The sequence below is a fragment of the Salvelinus namaycush genome, chromosome 11 (assembly GCF_016432855.1).
Source record: "Salvelinus namaycush isolate Seneca chromosome 11, SaNama_1.0, whole genome shotgun sequence".
In the NCBI taxonomy this organism is placed as follows: domain Eukaryota; kingdom Metazoa; phylum Chordata; class Actinopteri; order Salmoniformes; family Salmonidae; genus Salvelinus; species Salvelinus namaycush.
The window spans coordinates 9,477,056-9,486,881 of record NC_052317.1 but is presented as its reverse complement, the minus strand read 5'-3'; the positions used below and the strand labels follow the sequence as shown (position 1 = coordinate 9,486,881).

The 9,826-nt window shown below is 42.4% G+C and overlaps 1 protein-coding gene across 1 annotated transcript in view; it reads right to left on the bottom strand.

Annotated features, from left to right (window-relative positions):
- Positions 1-375: 375 nt before the first annotated feature.
- Positions 376-9,826, bottom strand: part of LOC120056269 (probable ATP-dependent DNA helicase HFM1) — a 32,702-nt gene continuing 23,251 nt past the window's right edge. The window contains exons 26-37 of the mRNA XM_039004517.1: positions 9,701-9,804; positions 9,319-9,528; positions 9,135-9,197; positions 5,436-5,560; positions 5,161-5,228; positions 4,938-5,044; positions 2,780-2,863; positions 2,120-2,587; positions 1,796-1,868; positions 1,149-1,254; positions 804-940; positions 376-681 (exon numbers count right to left, since the gene is read on the bottom strand). Of these exons, the coding sequence (XP_038860445.1) occupies positions 615-681; positions 804-940; positions 1,149-1,254; positions 1,796-1,868; positions 2,120-2,587; positions 2,780-2,863; positions 4,938-5,044; positions 5,161-5,228; positions 5,436-5,560; positions 9,135-9,197; positions 9,319-9,528; positions 9,701-9,804 (1,612 nt within the window). The 3' untranslated portion in view covers positions 376-614. The remainder of the gene's footprint in view (positions 682-803; positions 941-1,148; positions 1,255-1,795; positions 1,869-2,119; positions 2,588-2,779; positions 2,864-4,937; positions 5,045-5,160; positions 5,229-5,435; positions 5,561-9,134; positions 9,198-9,318; positions 9,529-9,700; positions 9,805-9,826) is intronic.

Here is a 9,826-nt window from a genome sequence, read left to right as displayed (position 1 = left end):
TAGCGCAATAAATGTATTGTTTAGTGTTGTTTCGTGGCTTTGCTGGCATGCATCAACAACAACAAATAAAATTGGAGTTTTCCCCACCAAGACTTAAGCTAAAATCGCCACTGTGTACGAACAATCATGATCTGCCCAATTCTATACAACCATGAAAATAAAATTCAAAACCAAATAATTCCTTACTAACTTCTACCCCCCCCCCAAAATACCACTCGCCAGCCCCCCTACCACATTAAACTTTACCTATATCGTGCTGAAACACTTCACCCTTAGGATTGTTCACGCACACACATTTTTCAGGTTTGATACTTTTCTAGATATCAATATAAAAATGATAATATTCAGACATAATCCCCTCAGACTTCCTCTGAATAAATATTGTGTTTATTAAATTAAGTACATAGATATATAATACTTTTTTGTAATCCTTTTTAGACCACCTGCTAATGATGATCGAATGTTCCTACTCCTGAATGATAGAAACATTTTCAAATAGGATCAACAGTAAATCTAACAGTTCACCTCAAACAACAAACAGCATAAATAAAGTATAACATACACAGTAACATGAAACATCGTCATGGAACCCGTCCATACAACTATAAACACTTCTAAAATAGTCCATCAAATATACCCATGAATGCCTCCACTTCCTTGCTGTTGTCCTCTCCCTGGAGCCTGCAATGATGAGGAATCATGCTATCTATCAATGATATCAAGTTAATGCATAATCTGCTTACAAGTTGTATTGATAAAAAGTAAAGGAAATTAAGTATTCTTTCTCTATAGTTCCTCCTTACCTTTTGCCAGTCGCATTGTCATTTTTTGGGGTAGTCGTCTTTGAGAAGAAATCAAACTGTCCTCCCAGCGGAGCCATGCGTGCATCAGTCTGTTTTGGGAAGGAGGGTGCTTTCACAGAGGGTTCAATGAATGTCCTCTGCAGAGGGAAAATATTACTTTTCAAATGTGTTTGGAAACAAATGGGCTAACACATTTAAAATCATGTGATTTGTGTAAAAAAAACGTACTTTTCATTCTATATCATAACAAAAACATTGGCTTTGTCTGTCGTCAGTTTAATTTAGATGTCAGATTCAGCATTGAGATGAAGTCAACTGAGTTGCTAGGGGTAGTTAGTAACTCACTGTGGCCTTGTTGTCAGAGTGGCTCCAGGGAGCAGAAGCCTGGAGGTTATGTGGTCTGACTGAGAGACTAGTAACTGCTATCTGAGGAACAACTGGGGAGGTTGACCTGGGACACACAAATCAAACATGACATTTTACATTGATAATCATTTGGTTTAGGACACATTTATCAAGTATTTACAGATATAGGATCTTAATTTGATCGCCGTGTTGCAGGAGAACTTTCCTGCAAGGCAGGAAATATAAAACTAGTAGTGTATTTTAGGATTAAAAAGGCTTCTGAAGTTAGTAATTTCCACTTTGAAATTTCAGATTTGATTTCCCCTTATGAAAAATGTATCAACTCTCCAAACAATTGCATTCATTATAATCCACATAATAATTCACATGTCCTGTTGCTGCAGGATTATTTTCCTGCTGTAGCAAACTGGCTCAAATTAAGATCTTACATCTGTACAGTACCAAGTTTCTACTTGCTGACATCGCTATAACCAGAAACTAGTTGGCATACAACCGGGAAATAACATCACTATCACGTCCCGTGCCAAATTTAGCCTGCTGGCAAAGATAATAGATATTTAATTCAGTGTAATGACAGTGATTTGACATCTTGTGACACAGTGAAGTTTAGTACAAGTTGAACTCACCTGAGTGGGGCACTGGACACAGTGAAGCGGGGTTTGGGTTGTACATAAGTGGATGGTAGTGGTGTTGAGTGACCTGAAAACACGTGTCCATCATTTCATAATTAATTGAAGATCAGATCAAAATTACCAATCAAACTGTAATTGATGAACAGAGGGTTGGGGCCAATTTATATTTCAATTCAGTCAGTTCAGGAAGGAAAGTGAAATTCTGATTTCAATTCCAATTTTTCTTAATTATTTTCAATGAGGAAGAATTGGAATGAATGTTACTTCCTGAATTGAAATTAAATTGACTCCAACCCTGGATGTTCTGTAATAGAATACCTTTCAGCCTGTCACGGTCCATCCCCTGAGTTTTAGCTACAGTGGTGCATGATGTCTCACTGGCGTGAACTAAGTTGTCGTCGTCAAAATCATCCCATTCGTCTCCCAGGTCAAAGGTCACGCTGGGGGTGTGTGACGACGAGAGGAAGCCACTGTCATCGGTCAAGTCTACGATGGGACTCGGAGAGTAACTCCTGCTCTGGCTTTGGGGAGTGCTGTAACCGCTAGTCTGGCTTTGGGGGGTATTGTGACTCTGGGTTTCCTCCCTACTCTGGTTTTGAAGGGGGAAATGACTTTGGGGGTAACCCATGCTATGGGTTTGGTGGGTGCTGTGGCTCTGTGGGTAACCAGTGATCTGGCTTTGAGTAGTGCTGTGGCTTTGGGAGTAACCCATGCCCTGGCTTTGGGGGGTGCTGTGGCTGAGTGACCCTCCGTTGTAGGCACTGGGTTTCCTCCACATTGAAGTGCCTGAAAACATAGATGTTGATTAATGTTGAGAGATGAGATGTTGATGTAAAATGTATGTCTGTTTGCAGTGTTTGAAGTAAGTAGTCTACTGGAAAATAATATGTGCAAACAGTATTGAATCTACAAGGGAGTACGACTTGGAATCATGGGATATGATTGTAAAAAAAAGTTTTAGTAACTGAGAAGTCCTACTTTGTGACTCTGTAGGGGTTTGAATAGGTGGTGGTTCCTCTTCTCCCATTGTCTGATATATGTCTTCCAGGTAGTCATTATACTCTGTAGAGATATCTTTTGAGTTACTCCTCTCAAGTGTCCATTAACTACCATTACTTTTCCACAATGCTGTATAGAAGGTACGAGTCTCTAACAGGGATGGGAAACTGGCAGCCCGCATGGCCCCTCTTTTGACAATCAATTTCCCTCCAAAAATGAATAATTCATAGAAATATGTTAAGGATTAGAATACTAGAATACTAGTGGTGGAAAAAGCACCCAATTGTCATACTTGAGTAAAAGTAAAGATTTCTTAAAAGAAAATAACTAAATTAAGTGAAAGTCACCCAGTAAAATACTACTTGAGTAAAAGTCTAAAAGTATTTGGTTTTAAATATACATTTACTTTTGATACTTAAGTATATTTTTGCAATTACATTTACTTTTGATACTTAAGTACAAGTATAAATCATTTCAAATTGCTTATATTAAGCAAACCAGCTGGCACCATTATCTCGTTTTTATTTTATTTTTAATTTTTTAATTTACGGATAGCCAGGGGCACAATACAACACGCAGACATAAATTACAAACAAAGTTTAGTGAGTCCACCAGATCAGAGGCAGTAGTGATGACCAGGGATGTTCTCTTGATAAGTGTGTGAATTGGACCATTTTCCTGTCCAGCTAAGCATTCATAATGTAATGAGTGAGTACTTTTGGGTGTCAGGGAAATTGTATGGAGTAAAAAGTACATTATTTTCATTAGGTATGTAGTGAAGTAAAAGTAGTCAAAAATATAAATAGTAAAGAGTTACAATAGTAGAATACACAAGGTGCAATTTTTGAAATTTGGTTGTGCATCAGCAGCTTTTCTCTTGTTATGCCAGTCACTGAAAGCAAAGAAAATGTATACTGAAGAAAAAAATAAACGCAAAATGTAAATTGTTGGTCGCATCTTTTGTGAGCTGAAATAAAAGATCCCAGAAATGTTTCTCACATTTTGTGCACACATTTTTTTTTTTTTTTTTTTTACATCCCTGTTAGTGAGCATTTCTCCTTTGCCAAGATAATCCATCCACCTGACACTTGTGGCATATCAACAAGCTGATTAAACGGCATGATCATTACACAGGTGCAACTTGTGCTGGGGACAATAAAAGGTCACTAAAATGTGCAGTTTTGTCACAACACCATGCCACAGATGTCTCAAGTTATGAGGGAGTGTGCAATTGGCATGCTGACTGCAGGAATGTCCACCAGAGCTGTTGGTAGAGAAATGAACATTAAATTCCACCTCCAATGGTGTTTTACAGAATTTGGCAATATGTCCAACTGGCCTCACAACCGCAGACCACCTGTAACCACGCCAGCCCAGGACCTCCACATCCGGCTTCTTCACCTGCGGGATCGTATGAGACCAGTCACCCAGACAGCTGATGAAACTGAGGAGTATTTCTGTCTGTAATAAAGCCCTTTTGTGGGGAAAAAATAATTCTGACTGGCTGGTCCTGGCTCCCTAGTGGGTGGGACTGGCCCCCAAGTGGGTGGGCATGGCTGCGCCCCTGCCCAATCATGTGAAATCCATAGATTAGGGCCTAATGAATTTATTTCAATTGACTGATTTCCTTATATGAACTGTAACTCACTAAAATCGTTGAACTTGTTGCAGGTTGTGTTTATATTTTTGTTCAGTATAGATTGGTAAGTTAGTGGAAAGCTATCTAAACTTGTAGTAATCATGGTCAAATTACCCACTGGGGGACCCCAATTGATGTTGCTAGTTACTTTCACTCAGATATCGTATTTAAAAACTCCAAATATTTCTCTACGCCCATGGCAAAATGTGTAGGATTGCAGGAAATGAACTCTAAAACTTCAATTTTTTATCTCACTGTCGAGAGGGGGGCCACTAAAATGTTTTGCTAGCAAGGTATGGTGAGGGACCACACAACAAAATGTTGCTTGGGGACCCCAAAAGGCTAGGGCCAGCTCTGACTGCATGTGTGGGTATGGATGAGGGTACGCAGACCCACGAGCCACTGCGTCCCCTCATGATGAGTTCAGATTTTTTGTGGCCCCCACCCCCATCAAAGTTGCTCATCTCTGCTCTAGAAGCATTCTGATACTAAACCTACCATGGTCATAGTTCTCAAGATATGCCATCTCTTGGGGCGTTGCAAAGTCCTCAGCTGATTCCACACTATGTTGTATTGATGAAGCGCCATGATGATTACCTACATACCTTCAAAACATTTTAAGAAAAGATGAGGACAGTGTCAGATACAGTTTGCATCGGTAATCAATTAACTCCAACCTGATGAACTGTATGTTTTGGATGTGGAAAAAGAGTGTATGTACCTGCAAGCAGCAGGCGTATAAGAAAATTGCTGAATGTTCGTAGCCCCAGTCCCACCACTCATTCTCATCTAAAGGAACAAGTAACAGGCAGACAAAACACAAATTCAGTTGACACAAACCATTTAAAAAAGCTAAAACATGTTACGCCTTTGATTTCAATGCATGATTTATGCCAAAGTACAAATGAGTCTTGTGCGAGTCTCTTAAGTTAGAATTCAGCCCAAAGGGGTTATATTTTAAAGGACTGCTGCAGTTCTTGTCAGTTGTTCTCTCACTTTGAGGCGTTTGACTGGAGTCTCCGTCAGTGTGTCACTCCTGGTCTTCAGGTCTTGGAGGTAGGAAGAGAAACTCGAATGCTGATTCATAGGCCTCTTCAGAACCACTGGCACTCCATTTTGACCTGGGAAACATAATTAGGAGGATCTGAAAATACAGCGCCTTCAGGAAGTTAACCCCTTGACCTTTTCTACATTTTGTTGCGTTACAGCATGAATAAAAAATGTATTCATTTTAATATTTTTGTCACTGGCCTACACACAATAATAGCCTGTTATATCAAAGTGGAATGACTGTGTTTTTAGAAAAATTTACTCAATATGTCAATAAGTATTAAGCCCCTTTGTTACGGCAAGCCTAAATAAGTTCAGGTGTAAAAATGTGCTTAACAAGTCACATAAGTTGCATGGACTCACTCTGTGTGCAGTAAGTGTTTACCATGATTGCTGAATGACTACCTCATCTCTGTACCCCACACATACAATTATGTGTAAGGTCCTTCAGATGAGCAGTGAATTTGAAAATCAGATTCAACCACAAAGACCAGGAACGTTTTCCAATGCCTCACAAAGAAGGGCACCTATTGGTAGATCCGTAAAAATAAAAAAAGCATACATTGAATATCCCTTTGAACATGGTGAAGTTATTAATTACACTTTGGATGGTGTATCAATACACCCAGTCACTACAAAGATACAGGTGTCCTTCCTAACTCAGTTGCCGGAGAGGAAGGAAACCGCTCAGGGATTTCACCATGAGGCCAATGGTGACTTTTAAACAGCTACAGAGTTTAATGGCTGTGATAAGAGAGAACTGAGGATGGATCAACAACGTTGTAGTTACTCCACAATACTAACCTAATTGACAGAGTGAAAAGAAGTAAGCCTGTACAGAATACAAATATTCCAAAACATGCATTCTGTTTGCAACAAGGCACTAAAGTAATACTGCAAAAATGTGGCAAAGCAATTAAGTTCTTGTCCTGACTACAAAGTGTTATGTTTGGGGCAAATCCAATACAACACATTAGGGAGTACCTCTCTCCACATTTTCAAGCACAGTGGTGGCTGCATCATGTTATGGGTATGCTTGTAATCGTTAAGCACTAAGCACAGGCAAAATCCTAGAGGAAAACCTGGTTCAGTCTGCATTCCACCAGACACTGGGAGATGAATTTAACTTTCAGCAGGACAATAACCTACAACTGTCACGTTCGTCATATGAATCGGAACAAGGCGCAGCGTGGTATACGTACATTCTTCTTTATTAAAGAAAGAATACTGAACAAACTAACAAAACGAACGAAACGTGAAGCTATATGAAATAGTGCAGACAGGCAACTACACATAGACAAGAACCCACAAACACCAAAGGGAAATGGCTACCTAAGTATGATCCCCAATCAGAGACAACGACAAACAGCTGCCTCTGATTGGGAACCATATCAGGCCACCATAAACATACAAATACCGAGACCTACAAAACCCTAGACATACAAAAACCATAGACAATACAAAACCCCTAGACAATACAAAAACTAGCGTATCCACCCTAGTCTCACCCTGACCTAACCAAAATATAAAGAAAACAGGGATATCTCAGGTCAGGGCGTGACAGTACCCAGCCCCCCCCCCCCAAAGGTGCGGACACCCGGCCACAAACCTGAACCTATAGGGGAGGGTCTGGGTGGGCATCTGCCTTTGGTGGCGGCTCTGGTTCTGGCCGCCGCCCCCCCCCTTTACGCTGATCACTCCGCCTTTGTAGAACCGGACCGGGGATCGTCGCCGGAGACCCCGGACCGGGGATCGTCGCCGGAGACCCCGGACCGGGGATCGTCGCCGGAGACCCCGGACCGGGGATCGTCGCCGGAGGCTCCGGACCGGGGATCGTCGCCGGAGGCTCCAGACTGTGGCCCGTCGTTGGAGGTTCCGGACTGTGGCCCGTCGTTGGAGGTTCCGGACTGTGGCCCGTCGCCGGAGGTTCCGGACTGTGAAACGTCGCCGGAAGCTCTGGACTGGGTACTGTCGCCGGAAGCTCTGGACTGGGTACTGTCGCCGGAAGCTCTGGTCTGTGGAAGCGCACTGGAAGCCTGATGCGTGGTGCCGGAACTGGTTGTACCGGGCTGAGGACACGCACCTCAGGGCGAGTGCGGGGAAGAGGCACAGGACGTACTGGACTGTGGAGGCGCACTGGAGGTCTGATGTGTGGTGCCGCCACTGGTGGTACCGGGCTGGGGACACGCACCTCAGGGCGAGTGCGGAGATGAGGCACAGGATGTACTGAACTGTGGAGGCGCACTGGAGATCTGGAGCGTAGAGCTGGCACAATGCGTCCTGGCTGGATGCTCACTTGAGCCCGGCAAGTGCGAAGAGCTGGAATAGAGCGCACCGGGCTATGAATGCAAACTGGAGACACCGTGCGTAACACGGTGTCTGACCAGTCACACGCTCCCCAGCACGCCCACTCTGCAGCGCTCTCAATGCTAGCACCTCTCTCCGGAATCTTGCATCGAACTCCTCATCCGACTCCCTGACTGGCTCTGGTTCGCTCCTCGGCTCCGCCGACTGCTCCATGTGCCCCCCCCCAAAAAAAATTATTGGGGTTTCTGTGGCCTACCTCGTTGGTATAACTCCTCGTAATATCGCCGTTCCGCTTTTGCTGCCTCTATTTCCTCCTTCGGAAGGCGATACTCCCCAGCCTGCGTCCAGGGTCCTGCTCCATCCAAAATCTCCTCCCAGGTCCATTCCTCCTGAACACGCTGCTTGGTCCATTTATGGTGGGTTCTTCTGTCACGTTTGTCATATGAATCGGACCAAGGCGCAGCGTGGTATGCGTACATTCTTCTTTATTAAAGAAAGAACACTGAACAAACTAACAAAACAACAAAACGAACGAAACGTGAAGCTATATGAAATAGTGCAGACAGGCAACTACACATAGACAAGAACCCACAAACACCAAAGGGAAATGGCTACCTAAATTATGATCCCCAATCAGAGACAATGACAAACAGCTGCCTCTGATTGGGAACCATATCAGGCCACCATAAACATACAAATACCTAGACCTACAAAACCCTAGACATACAAAACCCCTAGACAATACAAAGACTAGCGTATCCACCCTAGTCACACCCTGACCTAACCAAAATATAAACAAAACAGAGATATCTCAGGTCAGGGCGTGACAACAACACAAAAATCTACACTGGAGCTGCTTACCAGGAAGACAGTGAATGTTCCTGAGTGGGCGAGTTGAAAATCTATGGCAATTTGACAGAGCTTGAAGAATTTTGAAAATAATACATGGGTAAATGTTGCACAATCCAGGTGTGGAAAGCTCTTAGAACTCACCCAGAAAGACCCACAGCTGTAATCGGTACCAAATGTGCTTCTACAAAGTATTAACTCAGGGGTGTGAACACTTCTGTATTTAACTTTCAATACATTTGCAAAAATGCCTAAAAACATATTTTCACTGTCATTATGGGGTAGTGTGTGTAAATTGATGAGAAAAAAATGAATGAAATCAATTTTGAATTCAGGCTGTAAAACAACAAAATGTGGAAAAAGTCATAGGGTATGAATAGTTTCTGAAGGCACTGTACACTATAATACTTTAATCAAACATTTTAATTATTTTAAGTGCCAATTGAGCAATGGAATGGACAGTTTTTGAGGACTAAAAACTTGACTCACAGCAGTCGTGGCCACACTGATCCTTGTTTTTGCAGAAGTGGTTACATTGTCTTTTGCCTGGAACTGGTTGTGAGGAACCGGAATTTCAGCAGGAAAAAAAAGATATAGCACATTTTGTTTCAAAACAACAACAAAAACAGTAATAGCTCAAAGCATTCTAATGTTTGGTGTAAAATCAGCCTACCCTTTTCTGTGGATGTGGAGGTTCTCTTCTGTGCCGTAGCCTGTGTTTGCTGACCTGTTGGCTGTATTCTCTGTGTTGCACCCTGTGATCTCTGAGCGTTAGCCTGTGCTATTTGCATCGTGTCATGTTGCTCAGGTGTGAGTGATTCACCTCCGTACCTCTTTGGTCCAGAGTAGAAGGCACTAAACTTCTGCTGAATGTCCAACCCCACTGCAGAGGAAGATCTCAACGTAGTTAATAGAAGGTGTATATTCTTACTTTTTACAATTTTGACTGAAACAATTTCATTCGACTTAAACTGCCTTTTAGAAGTTTTATGTAGTTTGTACAAGTCTATTTTGAACAATAACAAATGTAAAATCCTGATAGTTAACTGCCTGACCGTATTCTGAGCTGATTAGATTCACGCTGATCTCCTCTCCTTTGAAGGCTTTCGCCACTTCGATCTTCTTTGACCAGTTTCCCGACTTCAACAGCATCAAGTCTCTGGATGAACACACAATACAGT